We start from the raw sequence: 25,672 nt of genomic DNA, 5'->3' as shown, positions 1-25,672 counted from the left end.
ACCCGAGAAATGACAGTATATAAATAGGAAGCACTGAAGTCTAACCGACAGCTGGCAACAGTGCATTATCATGTCATATGGCTTCTCCAAGTCTTGCACCGTGATTGGACTAGTTCCCGAATCTGACTGGCAGCCATGATGCTCTGCAGCGCCCAGAATGTCTTTAGACCCTGAGAAAAATGGTTTCAAGTTTACCGTCAGAGGATAAGTAGGTAGCGTCGTCCTGTTTTGGACAGGTGACAAGGCCTCTCGTTGTGTGCCGGAGCTCGTCGTTATTCTAAATCTATATAAAAAAGGACAGATTTACCACAAGTATTCAGAGCTGGTCCTCAAGATGAAAAACAGGTGGTGAGATCATGACATACTTTATTGTACTGCTCGTTTCTCACATTGTCGTATCTTATGCGAGGGCGAGGTTTGATTTGTCATTTTCACACTAAAGCTTGCTGAAGTTAGCCGACTTATTTGCTATACGTCTACCTGTGAGTAAGTATTATAATATATATAAATAGTGAAAATGTCCATCCCAGTTTCTGAAGTCCAAAGTGATTCTGTTTAAAACTCCATATTTGAGGCTAAAAGCATGTTCTGACATTGTGACACTCCTGCAATAAGCCTCCATACTATACTATTCTAGCATTTCTTCCTCCAGTAGGAAGAGGAAACGACTGACGGTCACGCTCACCTTCCATGTTAGCCCTGCACACACATCTGTCATCACAAAGAAATCTAATTAATTAGGCACTGAAGAATCGCACTAGAGCTTTATCAATCACTGCTGTAACACATCACTCAGCTGAGAATTGGATACCTGCCTTCACCCAGCGACACAAGTTTACTCAAAGTCAACTGATGGATGTGGTGACAGGGAGGTGTTGAAAACATACATCAGCTACATTGCCTCAGTAAATGTGAGCACCTCATGTCATCATGGACCGCAGTCCAGACTGTCCTCCAGCCTGTGTGTAAATCAGTAGTGTGATGTCAGTATGTGGAAGAGAAGCTGCACCTGTTTGTGTTTAAGTTCAAGAGGGAAGTTATATATTCAACGACCATTTAAATGTCATCACTAGTGCCACCAGCTCCAGGATATTTTGACTGCTGGTTATTTGGAGGATAAATGTGTGTACCACTATAACATCTATTCATTAAGTCGCTGGGAGAAGGTGAATAAAGATATGTAATAGGGAAAATTACATGGTTTTCCCAGACATATTTCAGAAAACACACCAAAGGTCACAGCTCCTCTGGATTTATAACACTTATATATTTATTAAGAGGTAGACCTACTTGCTTTCACAAGAACTGTAGCTACATAGACTAACAATACGGGAGACCTAACCAACAATACTGCCAGCCAATGCATGAGCCAACTCATGCAATTTGTCAATAATAACCCCACATATCAGATGTCTGGTGCAGACACACATCACACATACAATTAGATTGCTGCACAGTATAACAGCAAACTTTATAAGCACATGTCTGCCAAATATAGGATTTATTTAGGAACATTTCAATCTCAAAACCTGATGTAATGCAAACTAAAGTAAGTAAATAAGTCATATAAACAGATAATATAAATAATAACAAACACCTTTTTAGCATTCACATCTGTCTGCCACTTGCAGTAACTGGCACCCGCAGGCTAGCATTAGCTTCCCAATTAGCTTTAAACAAGCGAAACAAACTGTCTTACCTTAAACCAGGTGCTGGTTCTGGCCTTTCTCTGTGCAGAAGCACATAATGCTTCTTTTTCGGTATTATTGCTATAGTTTCGTGTTTTACATCTAGTATTTCTAGAATTGTTTGACCTCCCATACCGTTTCCTTCTCCGAAGCCGCCATCAGAATGGAACCGGAAGTCGCGTTATGATCATTACGCCACGTGTGTACAGCAGCGACCCCGTGTGGCCGGGAGAGATCAACAGAATAGCACAATAACATGACGTTAAAACAAAGTATTTATTTGGAAAAAATACGTGTTAATCTGATTCTGGACAGTTTAACAGTCTTTCACTTTGTGCAGGAAGTAGCAGGGCGGGTTTGACATGTCACAAAATCAAGACAGACACATAATGTCTTCATCATCAGAGCGTGTAGTTTAATCTTTTATAAATTACACTCACATTGCACCACACAGTACATAACGGTATTAATAAATCCTGAGCAGACATCAATATTTCAGAAGTTTTGTTAGAGGCCTCCTCACTGGAAGGAAATGCTGATTGAGTTTATGCCGACTTTAAAGCACCAAAGAGCACAACGTGAATGTTCAGAAATGTCCTAACCCACATTCTTATTTTTTATAAATGTATTGTGTTTAAGTGCTTATTAATCCTACTGGATCAGGATATCTACTACAATCAATTAGCACTCATCTGTATTGTCAAATCAATGTTTATGTGCCTGAACAAAGTAAAAGCTTCATGAAAGATAAACTCCTGCTTCAAAATGCTCAGAACAGTTAAAGGCTCAGTAATTGGAGTGAATTGTGTGAAAAAAGTGGTATATAGGGTTGAAAAGAATTGGTACAAAATAAGCACAAGAAGTGCCTTTTAACATCAGCAAGTGGAATTTTGATTATAAATCACAAGTAAAAAACAAATAGATTCACAGGCTTTCAAAAGACTTAGGATTTCATTTAAAATGCCAGATCATTCAAACATTTGTAATGCTTATCAAAGTGCGCCAGAAGCTCTTTCGATGCTGGTGGATTGAGAAGGTACGCAAACAATACAGTGCATAGGTACTCCAGCACCTACAGCGTCCACATTCAGACTAAGGCTACAGAGTAAATAAAAGGCCCACAAATGTTCCTAGTAGCGACCAGACGCACAAACCCTCAAGCGCAAACATGGAAAATGAAAGTTCAAAAACATCCCAGCGAGTCAAATGCACTTAATAATTCCTAGCGTGCATGATAGCGACGATCACATGCATCGAAGCAAAGCATCTTTCACATCACATGCAATTATGTTCAGCTCTAATGGATCCAACATTTATTATTCACATTTGATGGAAGGATCACATATCTGTAGATATTAACCTCTTTATTGTTATTAGATATTACGGATTGAAAAGATCTGCTTTGAGAACCCTGATTGTCACGAACGCTGCATGTAGCTTTTAATGCACCTTTCCTTGTTTTCTTTTTATAAGAGATTCTGCTCTATTGTATTTACATAGAGCAGGAATCTTAAGACTCTTTGAGCTTTCATGCTGCATCTACACTCCCAACAGATGATGGTGTAAACAGGGTAAAGTGAAAGTGAAACGCTCCATTGCAATGCTGAAGAAAGAGTGCAGTGGAAATGTAAACGTAGTATCTGAGAAGCGTGTGGTTCTATGATGCCACCGCTCTCAGTTTAGCCCCCTGCAAGCATCCTTAATGCAACAAAACATGTCTACTAATGTGTTCAGTCACACTGTAGGTTTTGCAAGACAAATGAAGAGTTTGGTTAGATTGTGGAGGTTTTTCTTCCTCTATGGTTTTTGCTCGTTTGGAGTAGTGCTCACAACGTCACGCCACCCTCTGCAGGATGTAGAGGATGCCGATGCTGTCGATGGTGACGAAGGTGGAGAAGTCGGAGGAGACGTGGATCCTCTTCAACGCCGTTCCCCTCGGAAAGAAGGTCTGCAGGGCTTCACCTTTCTCCACATCCCACCACTGGACAACAGAGAGAGAGAGACAGACTATTGAAATCGCTTCAGACTCTGTTGCAGAGCACGGGTTCAGCCATGCTGCAACATCTTGGTTGAATTTCCATTGAATTAGCACCCATTTTGTCGCTAGCTAGCACACAGTCAATCTGCTCTGACCATCCCGGACGCAAACAAATGTATCTGCCGTTGACTGGTCTCAGAACAGGTGAATAATCTCAAACATGGTGTGGTCTGCACTAGGATTCATCTGAATCAGAACTTTGAGACAAAGACCGGAAGAGAGAGACTGACTGAGAGCTTTATGTTTGCTGCCAAAGAGACCGTGATAAAGTTAATAGTATTATATTACCAAACTCACACTCTCTCACACACACACACACACACACACACACACACACACACACACACACACACACACACACACACACACACACACACACACACCCTCAGGCTCTTTCAAAAGCACAGATACACACACACACATAACCCCCACCAGCTTCCCTGAGTGATTCTGTTTAATCTCGATTTAAAGTTGACATTTTCCATTGAAGCTCCATCTCACTGGGATGAATCATCAAAGGCACATCAAGTCGATCATTTATAGTCCGGCGTGTGTGTGTGTGTGTGTGTGTGTGTGTACAATTGACAATAAACATGATAAATACACATCAAAACTTTCCATCCGAGTAAAAGCATTAAATCGATAGGTTGAAGTTTATAGTGGCGTCGTATGTTTTTGTTCTCAAGCTTTAGTGGTGTGTGTGTGTGTGTGTGTGTGTGTGTGTGTGTGTGTGTGTGTGTGTGTGTGTGTGTGAGAGTGTGTGTGTGAAAGAAACCAGGCCAACTCTGCAGTCTCTCGACAGACAGGCGGACAGACACAAGAGGTGGCGGCAACAGATGTCTAGCTTACAGAACAATCCCCAAACACACACACACACACACACACACACACACAAACAGCCCATTAATCACGCAAAAACGTCAACAACATTAAATGGAGCTCATTTGCATATTCCTGATATGGCATCGAAATAAGCCTTTTTAAGTCTTTTTCTTTCATAATTTCCCACCTAGATTTCTGTGTGTGTGTGTGTGTGTGTGTGTGTGTGTGTGTGTGTGTGTGTGTGTGTACACTGAAAAATGGCTCAGTAAATTTCTGTTGCTGCAGGCGGTTGGCCATACTTCTGCTGATTGGACTTCCTCCACAGGAACCCATACGAACACACATATGCATACGTGCACACACACACACACACACACACACACACACACACACACACGCATCTTGGAACTTGGTAAATAACAAAAAAGTAGACAGAAACATGACATGAATGATAGGATTACAAAGTGTTGACCTGGAAGACTTTGGACTCCAGTTATTTTGGAGAGTGTACAGGGGCAAAGGGATTGATGGATCGCTGCAATAAGACTCTTTATCTTTTAAAAACGAGTCCATTCACGAGGCAGATTAGTTTCCCTACATATTGACAGCTAATCCGTGGTTGAATAGTTAAGTCGTTAACAGACCCATTAGCTTGTTTCTTTACTTTCCCTTTCTAAAAATAACTCTTTCATTATTGTCACTCCATTTGCTTCTTCCCCGCTCACTCCTGCTAATCAACGTCAAGCTTGCGTCGATGTTCTCCCTCACCTCAGGTGACTGCCAGAACGTCCAGGTTCACTAGTATGAAACATTTGTAACATGAGAAGGTTTGATCAGGTGCTGGAGCAGCTTCACGTGGAACAAAGAAAAGCTCGAGTCTGACTGAATATAAAAATAGGCCATGAGCTGAGTCGGAGAGAAGCTATTTCCTGGTTTGACATCTTTAAACAGGTCAGATCGCTTTAAACCTGTAAACATTGGTTTCAAAGAGGCCATAGATATCTGTAAGAGACAGACAGTCTGACCCACAGGTATTAATTATTCACTGTGCACTGAGTACTCATGGTTCCTCTCCTCGTGCACGACTTCACCTAGAATCACCCGAGAATCAGACGGCGTGCTAGGAATTGGAAAGTTTTAAATGGAATGTAACTAATGTATTTTACAGTGCCACGCTCGATCCGTGCGATGTTTGATTTAACATCAGAGGAATGCTGTGTAATTTGCCGCTGCTCTTGAGGCTAAATGTGACCTTTAGTCAAACTCATTAATCTACGTGGTTCATAAATAAAAACATGATGGCTTAACGTTATTAGGGTTAATCATCGTTTTGTTTGCTGTTCAACATAATTCTGTAAAGATTATTGGACAGCATGAAAGAATGAGAAACAGATGCAAAACAAAAGTGATCACTTCTGTAAAAACGGGTTTCAGCATCTCTGCAAGCTGACATACATACATGCAGTATATCCAGACACCTGATCGGGCTGCTTGTCCCTACTTTTCTAAAAACCCAAGAGGTTTTCTTGTGTCCCCGACAGTGCAGCGTGCTTCTGATCTATCACCTGCTGAGCTGAAATAAAGCGTTATCAATGTAATACTAGATTAAACACTCATTAATTACACATAAATATATAATGAGCAGCTTTCAGTGAACACTGAATGTCACCATGTGTGGTTGTGTTGGCCTTAAAGAAAAGACAAAGTGTAGTTGAGAACACAGGCTGCAACATTAAATAGAACGATGAAGAAAAGACGGGCGAGGTAAAGGTGACATCGATAGAGAGGGTAGAAACAGAGCAGGTATCAGAGGAGGGAATGAGACACTTGGTTAAAGTGTAATTGCGTCTGAATGGAAGGGAAAGATGGCTGCCAGCTGCCCGAAACACTGACGGGCTCACTGAGATGCGCGGGTATGTATAAATACAGGAATAAACAGCCGAACAGACCGACTGAGACGAGGGAGAGAACAAGAAGAGTGGAAGAACAACAACACTCAATCCCACGACAAACAAAAGCAACAGACGAATGATGAAACCCTGTGACGAAAGGGAAAATAAAAAAGGGTGAAAAACACTCCATATCTCCAACTGGCTGTAAAAACAAGGATTAGCAGAGAGGGATTCAACGCATGGAGAAGAGAGCTGGTGCAGAGTTAATGTTTAAAAGCTTCAGCTGGCTCGATGGTGGGATGGAGGAGAAATGTGTGGACAGAAAGTGTGAGAATTATGTTTGATTTACTACAGGGGGGGGGGGGGAGGCCTGAAAATCACTATGTTGAATCATTTACAGACTGGATGCCATGCTTATTTATACATTATGCATGAGAGGGAGACAGTAATTTGAAGACAGAGGAATGAGGAGAAGCGGTGAGATTTCTCTGATTCCAGATAAATAAAAGCGCGGCGGTAAAAGACAGAGGGGCATACGAACACAGAAAGCGGCGGATTCAGATTAAAAGGTGTAAAGATGCTGTAAACAGAAACACACATTAATCATAACAGCAGCGGCACACAAGATAAGTCTCTTTCCATAAGGTTTTGTCGTCTCTTGTGGGAAAACGCAGCAGTGCTTTGTGTGTGTGACACCGAGTGCCCATATCATCAGAGCAGATGGCTGATGTGCTGATATCAACACCATCACTGTGGGACCATTGATTTATGGGAGAGCTAGTGTTGCGCTTGGATGCTGAAATGACTATATAGTACGTGTGTGTTTCTGCGTTGTTGTTGTTGTTGTTGTTGAGAGGACAATGCCCCTGGGCGTGTTTACTGTGTGTGTTTGTGCGATTGTTTTTTTCTTCACGGTCGATGGAAATATTTCTAAACATCCAGCGCATCATCCTCGCTTCCTCCTGTGCTGAGGCTGCGGAAAGCAACTCAAAAGATGGTTGGGAAAATGGGTTTACAACAATGTTGGGCGCGACGCTACGTGAATACTAATGCAGAAGGCTGGACGAGTGAAAACATACTGAGAAAAGACGTGATGCATTAGCAATGGAATTACACACGCTTAATTAGCATGTAGAGTTGAATTTAAATTCATCAGGCGAATGCAGGAAATATCACAGAATATTATAATATAATGGAGATTATTCCATATAACAGCCTTGACTTTTGAGTTTGGTCTACTGTAATCTAATAATAACAATACATTTTTTTTTTAATAAATATCTATATTTTTTTATAAATATCTATATTTTTTTTATAAATATATAGATTTGTTATAAATATATAGATTTATTTTTTAAATAAATAAATATATATATATATATATATATATATATATATAAAATATATATTATTTATTTATTTATTTACAAAGTGCAATAGCAAGATAATACTAAAAGTAAAAATAGTTACAAAAAAAGAGTAAAACAATGTTTATAAATGAGAATAAAAAGGAAAAATAAATCAACAAGGGATCTCTAAATACAACGCCAGCAGACAAAAACAAGATAAAAGACACAAAAGATAACACCAAAATATCAACATGAACGGTAACATGGCAGAACTGTTTCATTTATTAAGACACGTATTGTTCAGATGAGCAGGTTAGTTTGGCAGCTGGAGTTTGTGACACCCCCATTTATATAAATGAGTTTAATGTAAACGAGCATCAACCCCTCGAAACATTACGAACTTCATGAAGGTCAAATGAATTGCAGGTCTGTTCATTAATGTGTGCCTAATAAACTGGCAACTCAATGTTGTAAAAATATTAATATCATGATTTCCACCACATCGCCCAGACGAGTTTGAAAACCAGAAGTGGGGGGGGTGGTGGAGAGTACACACATACGTCATGCAGACACCAAGCAGTGATTCTGAACCCGTATCTATGAAGACACACCATTCTGCATGTGCTGATAAGCTTCCTCTAAGTCTCTGGCGCTCACATGCACACGGGTCAGAATCACATCTGGGGAGTGAGAGTAACCCTGATTCACTTCAGCTAACAGCGGCGCACTAAATCTGCTCCGACAGGCCCTCGCCGTTAGCTCTCCTGAAGCTAAATAGGTCTGCTTATTCAGGCTACCTGAGGGAAAGTCAGCACCGCTTACATAACGGAAATACCTGTCTGTGTGTGTGTGTGTGTGTGTGTGTGTGTGTGTGTGTGTGTGTGTGTGTGTGTGTGTGTGTGTGTGTGTGTGTGTGTGTGTGTGTGTGTGTGTGTGTGTGTGTGTGTGTGTGTGTGTGTGTTCGCGTGAGGGCCGCACAAACGCTTAGGTGTGAGCGGCAGACAGCTGCGTCTTTCAGAAGGGTGGAGGGTGGAGTGGAGTAATTCATCTTCCTCTTACATAAATAGCTCAGATACAGAGTCCAAGGGGGGAACGGGTACAGTTTCTACACTTTCAAAATATCATCAAGACTCTACAGCCAGCAGGAGGCACAGAATGGATCGAGGCGGGAGGGGAGGGGGGGGGATTAAAGAAAGAGGGGGTACCAGCTGGAGCAGATTCAGGCGATTTTGTAAGGCCACCTCCGTTTCAGAAAGAAAAAGTAAGGGAGTTAGTGTAGTGTGTGTGTGTGTGTGTGTGTGTGTGTGTGTGTGTGTGTGTGTGTGTGTGTGTGTGTGTGTGTGTGTGTGTGTGTGTGTGAGTGTGTGTGTGTGTGAGTGTGTGTGCGACCAGGCCAAGAGTCTTGCGGAGAGGGAAACAGTGTGACACCTAGGTTGAATTATTCATCCAAGGTTCTATCTACTGAAATATTGATGCTCAAACAATCCTCTACACATCTCCCCTTCACACACACACACACACACACACACACACACACCTGCACGTTCTCCCACCCGCAACACTTTTTCATCACTGATGTGACGAGGAAGAGAGGGGGGGGGGGGAAAGCAAGGAAACGGAAATGAATATTGATTGCAGGGAGCAGCAAAACTCAAGAGAAACGGAGATTTTACATCCTTGGATTAGAGCGGTTGTTACTCTTTCTCTCGCACACCTTAGGGCTCACAGAGGAAGGGAGAGGCCCATCCATCCATGAAAAACAAAACATTAGAGAGAGAACATCAAAAGAGGAGATAGAGGAATATAAAACAGAAAGAAAACAACAAAGTGTGTGTGTGTGTGTGTGTGTGTAAGAGCTCTTTCACACCAGCAGTTTATGTTGAAACATAGACCGGTTCAGCCGTGTGATATTTGCTCACTTTCCCCAAACCCCCGATGCAAAGAAGTCCTCTAAGACCATGAGACACGATGGAAAGAGCCGAGTATTCAACAGAGCTGTGTAATAAAATGCAGACTGCAGACTTATTCTCCTTCTCAGGCGAGAAGATTGACACCACTGTCATGTCTGTCACTGTAAATATGAAGCTGCTTAGCATGAAGACTGGAAACAGCTAACGTGACTGTTCAAAGCGTGAGACCGTAGTGTGAAAACGCCACATCATCCTCTCACTGAGGGTTCTGGAGTCTCCACGTGTGCTTGTGGATCAGAAGACAAAAATAGAGTAAGAGAAAGTCAGCCAGTGTGTGTGTGTGTCTACACATTCTACAAAGCATACATCATCAGCCCCCTCCACATCATCCTCCATCACTGATCTCCACTCTGCCCCGTTTGGTCTCGCTGTGATTCGCACACACAAAAAGGCCCTTATTCTCCAACCAGAGAGACAATTAACCCCGGCTTAATGAGCAGCGCAGGGGAAACAACTGCCTCCTGGAGACAGATAAATATTTCACCAGCCTGTGTTTGTACCTCCAGCCTGTGTTTGTACCTCCAGCCTGTGTGTGTACCTCCAGCCTGTGTTTGTACCTCCAGCCTGTGTTTGTACCTCCAGCCTGTGTTTGTACCTCCAGCCTGTGTGTGTACCTCCAGCCTGTGTTTGTACCTCCAGCCTGTGTTTGTACCTCCAGCCTGTGTTTGTACCTCCAGCCTGTGTTTGTACCTCCAGCCTGTGTGTGTACCTCCAGCCTGTGTTTGTACCTCCAGCCTGTGTTTGTACCTCCAGCCTGTGTGTGTACCTCCAGCCTGACAACAGGAGCACAGAAACCAGGCCACACTCCTTCCAACGCTTTCAACACTTCTTCACTCTTGCTTTTTGTCTCGCGTGGAAGAGAACGACTGTGAAAGCATCATTTTTGACCACACGAGGAAGAAACGTGTGCATGTCACGATGCGTCTCTGGAACGAGAAAAACGATGGGGGGGGGGGGGGGGGGAGAAATAGAACAAAAAGATTCTTAGGGAAAAAGATGAATGCACTTTCAGGAGCTGTTTTGCATCCTGTGAGCGTGTGAAGGTATTTTTAGAGGCAGGTCTTGCTGCTACGCTGGAGCAGCACTGCGGGGCGCTTACTTCTCAAACAGCATGACGGATGAAAAGCGTTGAATGGAATCAAAAGTGCGAACGCTGCCTGAACTAACACCGTGGCCTGTTACACGGCCTCATTTACATGCACGTCCCCTCCGAATCAGCAGTCAATCAAAATGTGTTATTTCCATCTACGGAACCATTTCGAAAGGAGGCGGGGGTGCAAGTATCAAAAGTAAAAAACCGAGGGGTTCAACTAGCCCGTTAACCGACATACAGCGGCGATATCACCCAAGAGGGGGATCTTTATGTTGCTACGCAAATGCAAAAGCTGCCGGGAGATCAGATTGAAGGTTAATGAACCGCGTGAGGGAATTCAGTCGCAAATACTCGTGTCCAGGAAGTTTTCTTTGAAGGCAGAAGCTTAAACTTTAAAGAAAGAAAGAAAGCTTTCTCCCTGGTAGCCACAAGAACTGACGCAGCTATTAATAAAGTGCATCAATAAGACTATTTATAAAGCATCCTGTGTTTAACACAAATAAGAAATAACAGCATCAGACGTGTCAAAACTCTCCTGCAGGCGTGTCCTGGACGGCACAGGGGGATAAATAAATATACACAGTGCTCAAATCCATACTGTAAAACGGTGACAGGCGAGCTGTGCCGTGCCGTTTCCCTTAAACCGCTTGGGTCCCAACGTGAGCGTGTGTTGTTCAAGTGCTCTGACACATAGTTTGAGCAGTAGAAGTGAAAGATTGACTGAGTTCAAAAGTGCATTGCCTGCCTCCACACATGGGGAAGAACTTTGAACTGCGATGCAAGAACACAATGAAGAAACTATAAAACATGATGCATGTGCGAGTGTGATCGTGTGGCCTTCTCTCGTAGCTCATTCCCTCGGTTCGGTTTTAATTGCAGCCAAAACCCAATTGATTAAAGCCTGAACTACGAAGCCTGATTCAGACCATATATCACAAACAGTTTCTACAATACAAAAACAAACATATTTCTGCACACATAGGCTGCTTTGAGGTTATTTCTGAGGCAATATATCTGCAGCCTGAGAAAGACGAATGGATACTTGGACCGACTGAAGTTTAGCCCGAGAGAAGCGCCGAGGTCTTTGCCGGTGAGCGAGAATGGAGACGCATTTACTTATGGCTTCTCATTCTACAAGGATCCTGACTGCTCCATCCCCCATCCATCCCTCAGAGAGGCGCTTGCATTTCCTTTTCCACTCTGTCCTTTTCGCTCAGTCCCGCACTGCTCGCCGCTACGCAACCGTTTCTTAAATCTTTGACAGATTCTCCGTCCGTCAAATGTGTCTTTAGGGAAGGTCAGCGCAACCTTCGCGCCTTCATTTCATCACGTCCCCCCTGCCCTCCTTCCCCCCCTGCTTCACTTGGAGTCTTGCTGAGAGCGACGACTGCCTGTAACGGTTCTTTAACCTTGGAGGCCTCGTTAGGCGCATCCTAACGAGGATGGCTCAGGCTGAGAACGCAGGAGAGGCTGAGGCCTGATGGGTGGAAGACATCTCCAGTGGTCTGAAATGGCTTTACTCTAAGCTACTGTACAAAGTAAGAATCATTTTAAAAAGCATCACCACGGAGGAAGCCATTGCACATGTGTGACAATCTCAAAAGACTCCGAGCGTCAGCTTCCGGCGAGGGAGGGCTGTAAGAGGTTACAAAATTGGAAAGACAAAAGAAAATGACAGCAACTTAAAAAAAAACAAATGAAGGTGTGAACCAGAGAGATAACGGCAGGGGAGAACACAGAACGAGCAGGTCTGATGGGAACTCGGAGACAGGAAAATAGAGACTGAAAGCGAGGAAGGTGAGATAAGGTGGAATTGTGTTTCTCTCTTTCTCCTCCATGGCCGGCTCGGCTGATAAGTGATGTCTGACAACACTGGTGGCAGGGGAGAACCATCATCTAAAAACACTCCAATCCATCCGGGGATATACTGGAAATGTGTGTGTACTACAGATGTTTAGTGTGTGACATGCAAGGGAACGAGAAGAGCCACGTTGTGTGGCTTCTGTCCTGTTCCAGTGAAGAGTCAGCAGTTACTCGCCGATCAACATGGCAACGCAACAAGAGAAGAAGAGGTCGTGAAACGCACAAATCGACCAGCTACATTTCGTATGGTGTGAGCGCCCTCTGCACACATATTCAGACGGATTCCATATTCTGTTTGCATCGTCATAGTTCAATCTTTTAAAGTATCTCCACACAAAGCTGGCGGCAGACATCTTGTTGTGTTAGCCTAAAGCAGATGGTAGAGCCTACGATGTTGATCATCTTATCATAGCTTGTCGGGGCCGCACCTGTCCCGGCTCTCAATACAGCGGCACACATTTGACACCGCATTCACGCTTTAATGCTGTAAAATTAAGCACGAGCTCGAGAGTACCCAGAGATATTGATTAAGGCTGAATAAGGACAAGCCTGACGTGTCTCTGTTCACACAGTAGAGACACTTTTGAATCAGAGCAACGGTTCATAATGTAAAATAGGTACAGTTAGAAAGATCTGTGTCAGTATCTGTATTACTGTTTTGTTTTTTGCAACATTGCGACTTGGTGTGAATTACTCTGGGCTTCTGGGTGTGTGTGTGTGTGTGTGTGTGTGTGTGTTTGGTCAGGATGAGCCTTTTCACACCTGCCGTCTCCCTATTGGATCATGGCACTGTGACAGATTGTCTCATCGCCGTTCGGAGAGAGTGTGTGTGTGTGTGTGTGTGTGTGTGCGTGTGTGTGTGTGTGTGTGTGTGTGTGTCTCAAGGCCAGGTGTGAGACAGGTACAACTTTTCCTGGCAGGACCCGGTGCAGAAGAGAGGAGGACTGATGGGAGTCAGTGTAGGATGTAACAGCCTCTCTCAGAGGGCTGGACCACACCACTTCATCACACCCTGACACACACACACACACACACACACACACACACACACACACACACACACACACACACACACACACACACACACACACACACACACACACACACACACACACACACACACACGCTTACAATTGTACCACCAAATGCACCAATAAAAGCTCAAATGTTATGTTTTTTATTATGTGAAGTAAAAAGTCTGCGATAGGAAGCAAAGGAAATGTTAAATGAAGCACTCTACTACACAGGTACCTGAACACAGCAGGGGATTGAACCAGCACATATACCCGCACACAATAGCCCGCTGCTTTTAATTACACTCACACCATTCACCCGATCATACAGAGAGGAATGGGGGGGGGGGGGCAAGTGAGGCAGAGACGAGGAAGACAAAAAAGGAGCTTGCGAGATGATTAAGGCAGGAGTACTGACAGAGACGAGTAAACAAACCACAGGGACAAACAAGAAAACATGGCATCTACACAGGGAGCCGAAGAGACGAACAGAAAGAGGCGAACAATAAGGACTCCTCACATTGCATCATATCAACCCATCAACTAAGAGAGAACCGTGGGAGACATCACCCGCTGTCACTTCTCCTGCTCTTATGTGACCAATAACAACATCATCGTGTTCAGCAGCAGCACACTGAGTCATTCTGCTGAACGGCTTCAGATGTTAAGATCAGAGAACATCCGATCGTTGGAAACTCTCCACTGAAATCACATCACGATCTCTTCTCTCTTCTGATTATTCTTATTTGTTTTTCCCCAAACTGTTCTCTTCAGGAAAACTGTCGCAGTTATAAAGCTCGGTGCGTACTTAACATACACGAGTTTCTGCGAGGAACTCTTCTCTCTTCTGAATGGTGAGTATTTATGTAGATTACAATCAATGAAACAATCAGTTGTAGTAATTACACAAACAATGCTTCAAGGGTTTGTTTCTATGTTAACACATAATCCAAATTAATCCCATTTTGCTGGTATTTACAAATAGTCCCTAAAACAGATTTGCCACCATCTACAAATTCTAATTAGTTTTCTTTCTGTAAATGCAAAACAGGAGCTAAGAGCTACAGTATAGGTGATTGTTCATTAGTGCTGTCTAATACAGTTAGGCCTCCATCTCACGTCCCTAAACAACATCTAACACAGCAACTTTTAAACCATAGGACACAAAGAAACGTCAACATTTTAAAGCTGTATTCATTTCTTTGTGCGTTTTGGGAGCAGCGCAACAAGCTATGAATACAACACGGACATGTCACCTAATTAAGTTGTGATGGATAACAGGTTCTGTTCACATCCAGCAGACACAGAGCAACGTTAGCTTTCATTTGGAGTCACCACCTGACCACTGTAAATACAATGTCGTCTCATTTTAGCTCTATTTTGGTCTCCACCAGCGGCTAAATGTTCGGAAATCTTCACCAGCTAGTTGCTAACTGTCTGTATTTGTTGCTGGAGTTGGGCAGGGAAATTTAGAAGCAGAGAACGACGCTGATGGTATAAACGGAAAGCATAAAACAGGTTGCTAGCTGCGAAACAAAAACAAATGAGCTGAAAGACACTAAAGTTCCCTTCAGCTTTACAGAACGTTTTAGAGTCAGAGAATATCAGTACGACAAGCATCACAGTATATTCGATGCTTCAGTTTCAACATAACCCATTAAATAATATGGTGAAAACGTATTTCTAACCACTAGCTTCTACTTTATAAGAACAAAGAGGTTTTACTGCTCAGCAAAGCCATTGTTCAGAGCCAAACTTCACAATCAGTCAGTCTACATCTCTGATCCAAATGCACATTTAATACAATCCATCTAATCCTCCGTAATGAAATCTCTCCCTTACACCAGCTGACGATAAATACAAACCAAATACCCTTATGAGAAAGTCCAGATGATTGCCAAGCCTGACAAAGAAGTAAGAACAACGTTCCATGATTTGATCACACTGGTGTTCTCGCTTCTTATTACTATGGACACGCCATTCCCTTTTTCAGTGTCATAATCTACAACGCAGAATCACGAGAGGATTCTTACTTGCTAACTAGTGCGTTTAAAGTTCTCCTCTCTGCGGGCCATATTATGTGTCATAAGAGGTAAACACGCCGTCATGGTAATTACTATGACAGACAGGAAGGCCTCTCATAGCCGTCCGGCGGACACACAGTGCGATTGATCAATCAAAGCTCTCGACTCGGAGGGGGGGGGGGGGCATCGCCCTTTAAGACAGGCTGGCATAATGATCCATCACTGCTCCTCACATGCACACGCTGATCCATCAAGTCAACGCGCCATGCGGGAAGAGATCCGTTAGCTTTAAGCTTCAGGGAATCTTTGAGCTCAGCAGAAATATTTACTGCATTATTATGGATAGAAAGCGTAGATGCGTATCGATTGACAGGACTAATTATTGTGATAACTACTTTGCCCATTGCTATTAGTAGACGATCGAAAATCTGGAAGCCAGGCAGACGTGGGCCCGACCGCCTCTACGGCCGTGGCTCACTTTCTTCACATCGATTCAAGTACGACCTCTTTTCTTTTCTTTTTCGCACATATGATGTCATGCTACTTCATCTGGTGTTCTTTCCAGCACCTCGTCTTTCTTTTTAATAGCCCACGGACGACGCTTTTTAATGCGTACCTGGAGAAATGACAGTATTAAGTAAACACTTTATGATCTCGTCAACAGGAGTCTGCTGAGGACGAGATTAGGGTGCGTCTTTGGCCATCTGTCTATAAAAAAAAGCCCGAACTGCCTTCAACAGCAACATCTCAGTCGACCCACACAAGCAGGTACACACAAAAGGCGGGCGTGCACATCTTCGCGCACACAACACCACCCCACACACAGTATCAGGAGTAATCTGAGGTATAAAGTCTCATCGATCAGAACTGCTCTCCCTTGAGGATTACATCATTGCACAGCAAATGGCCAATCAGAGCCCAGCTGAGACTGTCCGCTCTGTGACCCTCTATTCTGTAAAAGTAAAGGCAATAAGAGAGAGCTGCAGACACACACTATCCCAGTCACGTCACAAAGAGGCATTGATATCACTCCCTCAGGTATCGAGTGTTTTATGTAAACCTGCACCACTGCTGTGCTTCTCTAGTTAATGTAACAATGGTGCATGTTTCCGTGTAAACACATCCTAAATATTAATTATCCCTGACATGCACAAGGATATAGTGATATACAAAAGGTATGCAGAGTGAATTACGCTGCAGAACTTTGCAGAGGTGACTTTGTGTACAGTATATACTCAGGTTTAAGCGTAGGCAGGAAGAGGCACACAGGGCATTCCTGCGTTACCACTCTGTTTTATAATCATTACCAACAAGCAGTAGATACAATACAGTCATATTTCAACCTCTCCTTCCCAGTGAGCCCATAGGTATGGTAAGTGTTAGCGTACCTTTACGTAGCCGCCAGTCGAGACCAGAAGAGAGTTGTCTGGGGAGAAGTGCAGGTCGGTCACCCAGCCTCCGTGGAGCGAGTCCATGGCGTCCTTACCATCCCGGGAGCAAATCCTCAGCAAAGAGCCGTCCTTGACGCTCCAGAGCTGTGATGGACAAGCCGTACATTATAAAACAACCCATCAAATAAATGGCACAGAGAAACACAATAAGGGGAGATCATAACCTCCGTCTCTGTTCAAGGATGCTCTCTGACATCACATGCTTAGGTCACATGATTACAGAAACATCATCTGGTTATGAAGGTCACAGTATTTGCTTGTCAAACTTTTGTCTCAAGAGACAAAAAAAAGGTCAAGATGAACCTTAAAACGCTATAAAATGGACAATGAAGAGCGTTAGCAGCGTGTGACACAGTGTGTATCTACCCGTAACGCCCTACATAAGTAATGAAACGATGCTTTGATCACTAGAGCATCACATCATGTCGATTGCAGCTGTTATGCAACTGTTCACATGCCATGTTTGACAATGACACATCACACGTACAGCTATATTTAACACTTGGCGTGCTTTTGTGTCGAATGACTCACATTTGTTTCCATAGAAACAGGGGTGAGATTTCGGTGCGGTTTATGTAATTGGATCTGATGGATTCGTCCATTCCTGGATAGTGGAGCAGCGCAGCTCAGAGGCCACCAGAGGGCATTAACCCTTTGTTGGCTGCAGGCCGAACGGCGCCGAGTCTTCCTCTCTTCCTCTCAAACAGTCAAACTTTTCATTTGTGCGTTTGTGCACAAGCGCTGCAGATTCCAAAGCCTCGGGGATCCAATTTGGCAGCCGGAGTCCTCTCCTTCACCTCCCACTGTCAGACATCTCCTCCTCTTCCTGCTCTCTTCATCCCAACTTCCTCACACAACCTGCACACATCCCGCTCCCCCCCCTGTGAGGAGGAGCCCTGCCTCCTTCCTTTCATCTCACCGCTTCTGTAAACGCTGCTGCAATCATGACGCATTAGTAAGCACTTTATCTAAATGAGCGATGAGTTGTAATTACGGGGTGATCTCTGGAATAAATGTTGGCTGCTTTAATTGCGTTTTTTTTGTATGTTGCATGCAGATTGGATGGTTTCATATTAGCAACATGTGTGGGGGGGGGGACACTGAAGTGAGTATGTCAAGGCAGGCGGCTCAGTGGGAAGTCCGTCCTCGCCTCTCATCTGCAGCCTCTGTACCTTCTTCCAAATCACCATTTTGCATTTTAGGCGATTAGCTGAGGTCGACTTCCGACAATGCAAAGGTTAAAGAAATGCTGAATGTTAAAGACACGCACCCGAATCTCTCCGTTGTCGTCTCCTGTCGCGAGACGCTGGCTGTCCCAGGAGAATCGGCAGCTTCGGACACAGTCCTGGTGGCCGCTCAGTGTGTGGCCACACTGCCACGACTCGCAGTGCCACAACTAGGAGCAGAAAGTAAAGCAATCAAGAAGACTGAAAAGCAGAAACATAACCCTTAAATGTGCACATTCTGACTTTGGTTATTGCAGAAATCTGAATTCATATAGAATTATTCATTATATAAGAGTAAACCATTTAGAAGAAGACTAAACTAACCGTTTCCTGTTACAGCGCCGCATCAGAAGGATGCAACCTTTAACGAGCGCTCTCTCTCTTTGCTGCTTCCTTTCTCTCACTTTGTTTTAAATGTGCTTTCTGAACTTTCTGTCTCTCATCCATTGTTCTCTTTATATTCCTCCCTTCTTTGTCTTCCTCTCTCGGCGTTCCCTTCCTTACCCCGCTCACATCCTGTGCCGCACAGAAAATAACACAGCTCGTAATTAGACACTTCATTTGGCAGCCGGCTAAACTCTGTCATGTGAAGGTCAGTAGAAAAGAAAGGAAAAGGGGAAAGACACTTTTAAAGACACTCATGGCTGAGCTTTTTGGTTTGACCTCTAGATCGATGGAGACCGGGGACTTTATGTTTGTGTGGGTTTTGAGCTACCAAAGCCCCTACTCGGTCTGGAGAGCAATGACTATGTGACTGGCGTCTAACCAGCCCCACAACACACACACATACACACACACACCTCAATTATCATCTTTGCCAAATCCATAAAACACACATTCTCTCTCACTACCATGCACCGACAGAAGCCAGGTTGGCTGCCGACCCAGTGAGCTGTTCTCTGCAGGAAAATGTCGCCCAAACCCAAATTCCCGTGTGAAAACTCGGTGGCAGTCGCTCAACATCAACTGCTTTAACAAATGCCTTAAGAGAGCGGCTTTGCATTGTTTCTTATATTCAGGAGCAGAAAGTTGCCATCCGTGGTTGAATATTGGTCAAAGAAGTAGAACTCTGTTTGCATGAGCCAAGAAAATCAATGACAACGAGTGGGAGCCAGAGTTAAAGAGCGGAAAGTCTCAGTACAGTTCAGCGTTTACTGTGCTATAAGAGTTGCTTTTTTTTTTTGTGGATGATGAATAGGAAAGGCAATGATTTAAGAGCTGCTTGGGGAAAGGTTAAAAAACACATCTCTAGCCCACTGAGTCAGTCAAAGTCAGACCAAAGTCATGCGCAGCGGTGTTGGTAAACGGCAGCCTGGCAAAAACTACATCCAAACATGGAGGTGGGTCAGCAGGTCCACGAGCTGCAGTCAGACTAAACGATCACTGGACGTGGGTGTAGCAGGACAGACTGACCTGCAGCTAATTCACCAGGCCCGGGGGCCATCTGGTGCACGCTAATCTCTAAGGTCCCTCCTCTTCTCCCTAATGGAGAAACTTCGCCTCAGACATCACCCGCAGCAACGCGTCTGTGCGTCTGTGCTGTAAGTAATGAGTTGAGAAGGAGGTTTAAGGGCAAGATGCTGATGTGTAATAGGTCACTGGCAGCACAAACAGATACGTCTCATCCCGTGAGTGTGTGTGTGTTGAAGTGTTGAACCTTAGCAGTCTTGTCAGCAGAAGTGGTGGCGAAGAGGCATCCGTCTGGCGAGACATGACAGGACAGGATGGCTCCCCGGTGAGCCTCGATGTCCTGCAGCTTCTCTCCACTTTCTATGTCCCACATCTTGTAGTGAGCGGGAGAAAGAGAGGCATTCTTTTATACTGGATGTCATGCTGCTGTCGACTGTATTGGGTCTTTGCGTGCGTGAGCTTCACCTTGACGGTGCCGTCGTAGGACCAGGACAGCAGTCTTGTGTCGGCGGGCGAGGTGGAGAGCAGAGAGAAGCATCGGACCTGTTCGTTGTGACCCTGCAGTACTTTGCAGTCCCCAGACTGCCACCTCCACACCTACAGGGGGCAACAGAGAGACAAACAGGAATATTTCAGGCACGGATGCTTTTTACTTTTGCACGTTTCTGGTGTCCACCCTTACGGAATTTGTGTTTCTGATGAGTCCCAAAAAGTGAAATCAGCAAGTGCATTTGCAAAAGGTCCGTGAGTCTGTTATTCTGCAGACCTATATATGTATATGACGGTAAAATGTAATGTCTGCGCTGTCCCATTTCTCACAACACTTACGCTGACGATGCACGACATTGATTAAGGTCTGTGAGGGTTCAGGGGGGGGGGTGATATTTGAATTGAAAAGTCTCTGCACTTTCAAATATATTTATGTAAATTTGGGAAGATGTAAAAGAATCTATCTACGGTTATTTTTAGGATTCTTCTTTGTGGGGTTTTTTTTAAGAGACCTTGTAGGTGCTCTCTGCTTAGATGTGCTCTGTGTATGCTAATGCAAGGGTGTTAAAGCTCTGGCGCAGCACATCTGTCTGCAGAGTGTTTGCTTTATGACAGGCAGCTAAATGAGCAGAAAACAAGAGTTCAACTGCACTCAAAGACGGGTGCAGGACACTTAGAATCGTCCTGATCATCCTATCAATCACACCCTTTTTGTGCAATGTGGCACCTTCTGTCCCTCTGAATAGAATCTGTCACTGGCTCAAAGGTTAGAATCCATCACCAGCTAACATAAGTGTCATTCAGATCTCTTTACATTCACTCTGCGTCTGCATTAACATCTAAATACACACTTTCATTTCCTCGCGAGCACATGTCAAACAGCATGAATTTGAATAGCTTCTGAATAAGCGGCGGACGGTGCGAGAATAGCGATGGCACGGGCAGCAGCCGCATGAATACGGAACAAGGTGCTGCCTTGTCGGAGAGGGAAGGAAGTGCTGCAGTGGACGGGTCTGTCAGCAAAAAGAAAAGATGAAGAAGGAGGAGGAGATGAGAGGGGAGGAGGGGAGAGGAGACATGAGCAACAGAGCATGAACGGTGGGGGTTGACAGACCATAACGGCCAGAAATACACACACATGCTCACACACAAACACAGATAGTAGCACACGGTCAACACATGAGCGGGCAGGAGAGATAAAGAGCTATGGAGACGCGGCGTAGCCGAAGGCAAAGAGAGAGGACGAGGAAGGAGACGAGACAAAAGAGGGGGATGAAGAATGGAGAGGTGGAGAGGCAGACAGAGAAGCTGGTAGAGTGTAACAGGTAGGGGAAAGTGAAAGCACCAGAGACCCAAAGCACTAAGGATGAGTGATTCAGCAGAGTAGGCAGTTTTACTCAAGGTGAAGAATGGGGATGGAGGAGGGGGGGGGGGAAGAATAATCGATAGCAGAGAAGAAAAATGAAAGCAGGTTGGGGGAGGAGGTGAAAGATCATGCCATGAATTAGGTAAGGAAAGATGGTGAGGGTGATGAATTCGAGCAAGTAGGAAAACCAAGCAGAACGCAAAAAGGAAGGGAGCGACTGGGGGCGGAGAGGAGTTCAGCCCACCCTTATGGTGGCGTCCTCGGAGGATGTGATGAGTGTTTGGCCGTTCTGGCTGAAGCGGCAGTGCAGCACCGTCTTGGTGTGTCCCAGCAGAGTGGCCAGCAGCTTCCCCGAGGGCACTTCCAACACCTGGAAGGAAGAAACAAACATTAGCATCTACAGCCATCTGTGAGGCTTCAGTGAGGCACAGAGGTGCTTTGAGCTTAGCACCAACACCAGCATGCCGACATAAAGTTCACCAGCTTTTTATGAGTGATAGCATGCTAACATTTGCTAATTAGCCATAAAACACAAAGAGGGACAGCTGGGGCTGATGGGAATGTCATTAGTTCAATTGTAGCCTTGCTGCAGCCGAGTCTGCAACTTTCTAAACTTCCCAACAATAAATGGCTGCAACAGGCGATAACGCACAGAAACCTCATGTGAAAATGCTAAAATGAACATTATCTTCGGTCCAGCACAGCACCTGTAGTTTTGAAAGTATAACAGAGTGACCTCATAACTCTTGGGATTTTACCAGCCACTAAAATATTTACATCTCAGAGGAGAGGGATGAAATGTCTGAGCAGAACAAGCCTCGGGGCACGCCGGCCAAGTTTGCCAAGCTACACGCACTGAGACGCAAGCTTCAAAGCCTGAGAGGGAACTCTTTGGCTCCATTCACACATACGGCTCAAGGTTTTATGTGATGGTGCATCAGAAAAAATGCCTGCGGGTGTCATATGGAAGCAGGCTAATGTAAAGACGACAGATGGGGAACGGGTGTTTAAAATACAAGGGAGTAAACAAGGAGCAAAGCACTGCTAAAAGTGCTCAGTGCTGAAGCGGGTCAACACTTTACAGTCTTCTAAAGTAAGTCTTCTACTTAGATAGATGTGTGTTATTTGGGGTGATTTTTTTTTAAAGGGCCAGAGACGCACAGACAAACAGACATTACTCTTTCCCTACCATACCTGCACGCTGCCTGAGCAGAGCCCTACAGCCAGCATCAACCCCCTGAAGGAGGTCAGCAGTCGTAGGATCCTGCGGCCAACTGTCCTCAGTACCTGACTAGCTGTCAGCCCTGCTCCCTGGCACAGAACACACACACACACACACTCACAAATGCACTTTTTCCATTCACAAAGACACACACACAGCAACTCACTGTCCTGTAACTTTCTGTCCTTGCCTGCTCATCTTAGAAGTCAGAGATTCTTCACAAGAGTCTGACGTTGTTGAATCATTACTTATTTTTCCTCCAGTAAACTGGTTGTAAATAAGTCCAGATAAGGGGGAAAGGAAATGAATGCCTTCCACTGCAGTGGTGACGGGCAGCAGGAGTGGCTCCAGCTGACACCGGAGCGCCCTCTGGTGATTGCTCAGGAGACTACAGCTGAGTGTGTGGACTCCATGAAGAGTAAAAAGCACTGCATTGAATCTTAACCTGCTGGAGTATTAAACACTAAATATAATGTCCAATGGGCTTATAGGAATGTAGGATTTAATTAATTGCACATTTAGTTCTGCATTAATTGCATTATTAGACTATGTTTTTTATATTTATGTGAAAATAACAAATAAATAAATGTGAATTACATGTTTGTGTAATTTGTGTGCATCTACTGCAAACATCTCATTATCCTCCAAGGCTCTTTTTTATTCTCTCCTCGTTTTAGGAGCTCAGATTACTAATCATCTGCTCTTCTTTAAGCCCTTACGTCCACTAACCCTTTCCTCTTACAGCTCTGGGGCCAGGAGAAGAGCTGTAATTAAACCCATTAACCCCTGTATTCAATAAGACTGCAGGACCTTTTAATTAATTAGAGTTGCTCTCTGTTGTCGGACGCTAACCCTAACCCATGTTTTAATATAGGACGGGACTTTTCAGGTAGGCTACTCTTGCAATATGTGCATAAACAACACACATCTGCCACAGTACAAAGTAGGACCTCATTCTCTGCCTGCAAACAACAATTTATCACCAAGACAAAGAGCGCTGGAGTGAGGAGAGCAGCGGGACAGGCAGAACACAAGGAGGGAGAGAGATAAACTAAACAAAAGAGGGAATAAAAAAGGTTTTGTGACAGAGATGGTAAAATGTGAAGATAGAGAGAAGAGCGTTGGGAATACAAATCACAGGTAAAAGGGGAGAGGCGGTACGGCGAGGAGGGAGATGAGAGCGGGGTTTTGACTTGACCTGACGCATCAGCTGACGGGACGGATAAAAAGGGTGACAGTGCTGATGTCAGATCTCATGACACGAACACACCGATTAGAGTTGATTGACAGAAATTAAATCTGATAATTGATTAATCATTTGCTCCATTACACACACACACACACACACACACACACACACACACAGTTTTGTACCTGCACGGTGCCGTCTTCCTGTCCCAGGGCCACAGCAGAGGGCTGTCTGCACATACACGTACACCGGATCCTGGACGACTGCTCCTCCGACTGGAACAGCACTGATCCTGTCCTGCCATCACGCACCTAACACACACACACACGCACACACACACACACATTGTTTTCTATGACAACCTGATAAAGGCACATCACAGTACAGTAATACTTGTCTGCACTTGAACTCATTCCAGCGTCACACATCATTCAGTCTTTATTTCCCCCCCGGCTCACCTGCAGTCTGTTGCAGTTGTCTGCAGCTGACACTATGACTTCGTCATCGTTGAAGAGAACGTCAGAGTCTCTTTTTAGGCAGACAGCTGAGGAGGTGTGCACCTTCTTAGTTTCCCATAACTAGAAGAAACACAAGACAGAAAACAGGCTTAATATAAACTAAGAGATACAGCAAACATTTACTAAAGTAGGATGTGCAGACAGCTGTCCTTTATATTTATCTGATAAAATAACACAGTATGTGTAAAGTCCATGCTTAAAGTCTAAACTGCAAATAGAGATTTCATACAATGCCTTTGTGTTCAGGCTGTGTTTGGTACATGTTGCTTTGTTTAAAGGGAGCGATGAGTCATGTTTACATAACCTCAATAATAGAGACAAAAGCCTAAAGCAAGTCAACAACTGCATAGAGCTCCAGCTTTTCAGTTTCTATCACAACACATCATGCGGCCGCTTTCTATTCTTTATTTATATTGTAGCATAAAACCGTTCGCTAACGATGTTTCCATTCAGAGAGAGTAAGGCTACAAGGATTCCTCATTATGGGTTGAAACCAAACAGCAGGCAGAGGGGGGAATTAGTCAACTTGTGATCTTCAGTGTTAGCGCAGGCTTTCATTTCACAAGTGGTAATTAGAACAATACTGACATATCAAGCTGATGTCGACACACACACACACACACACACACACACACACACACTGAGTCCATCTTACCCTGACAGTCTGGTCGTCGGAGCAGGAGAGCAGCTGTGAGCCGTCATGAGAGAACTGGACGCGCTGGACCCAACTCAGGTGACCACTGCAGTCAGCCATCTTCTTATTGGCCTCCAAGTCCCACAGCTGGAAGACACACACACACACACATATGCAGCAACAGTTCATAAACAAGAGATGCAGATACATGTTATCTTGTTGTGTGTTTCATACCTCCACAGCGTAGTTTGAGAACGCGATTGCCAGCAGGTTACTGGACGAACAGGCGTGACAGTACTGCACCGTGCTCAGACGATTCGTTCTGATCTCTAACAACATTTCGGATGTCTCCACGTCAAACACCTGAGAAACAGTGACGAGACAGTGTTATTTATCGATTAGCGGTCCAGATCGA

General features: G+C 44.4%; 1 protein-coding gene across 1 annotated transcript in view; it reads right to left on the bottom strand.

Annotated features, from left to right (window-relative positions):
• Positions 1-2,078: 2,078 nt before the first annotated feature.
• Positions 2,079-25,672, bottom strand: part of apaf1 (apoptotic peptidase activating factor 1) — a 30,086-nt gene continuing 6,492 nt past the window's right edge. The window contains 10 exon segments of the mRNA XM_029462053.1: positions 2,079-3,669; positions 17,141-17,287; positions 18,474-18,599; positions 20,087-20,212; positions 20,305-20,436; positions 21,939-22,064; positions 24,291-24,416; positions 24,564-24,683; positions 25,279-25,404; positions 25,492-25,620. Of these exon segments, the coding sequence (XP_029317913.1) occupies positions 3,523-3,669; positions 17,141-17,287; positions 18,474-18,599; positions 20,087-20,212; positions 20,305-20,436; positions 21,939-22,064; positions 24,291-24,416; positions 24,564-24,683; positions 25,279-25,404; positions 25,492-25,620 (1,305 nt within the window). The 3' untranslated portion in view covers positions 2,079-3,522.

This window comes from Cottoperca gobio, chromosome 23 (assembly GCF_900634415.1).
Source record: "Cottoperca gobio chromosome 23, fCotGob3.1, whole genome shotgun sequence".
Lineage (NCBI taxonomy): Eukaryota > Metazoa > Chordata > Actinopteri > Perciformes > Bovichtidae > Cottoperca > Cottoperca gobio.
Note: the sequence above shows the minus strand (reverse complement) of the source record. Positions and strands in the feature narration are given on the sequence as shown.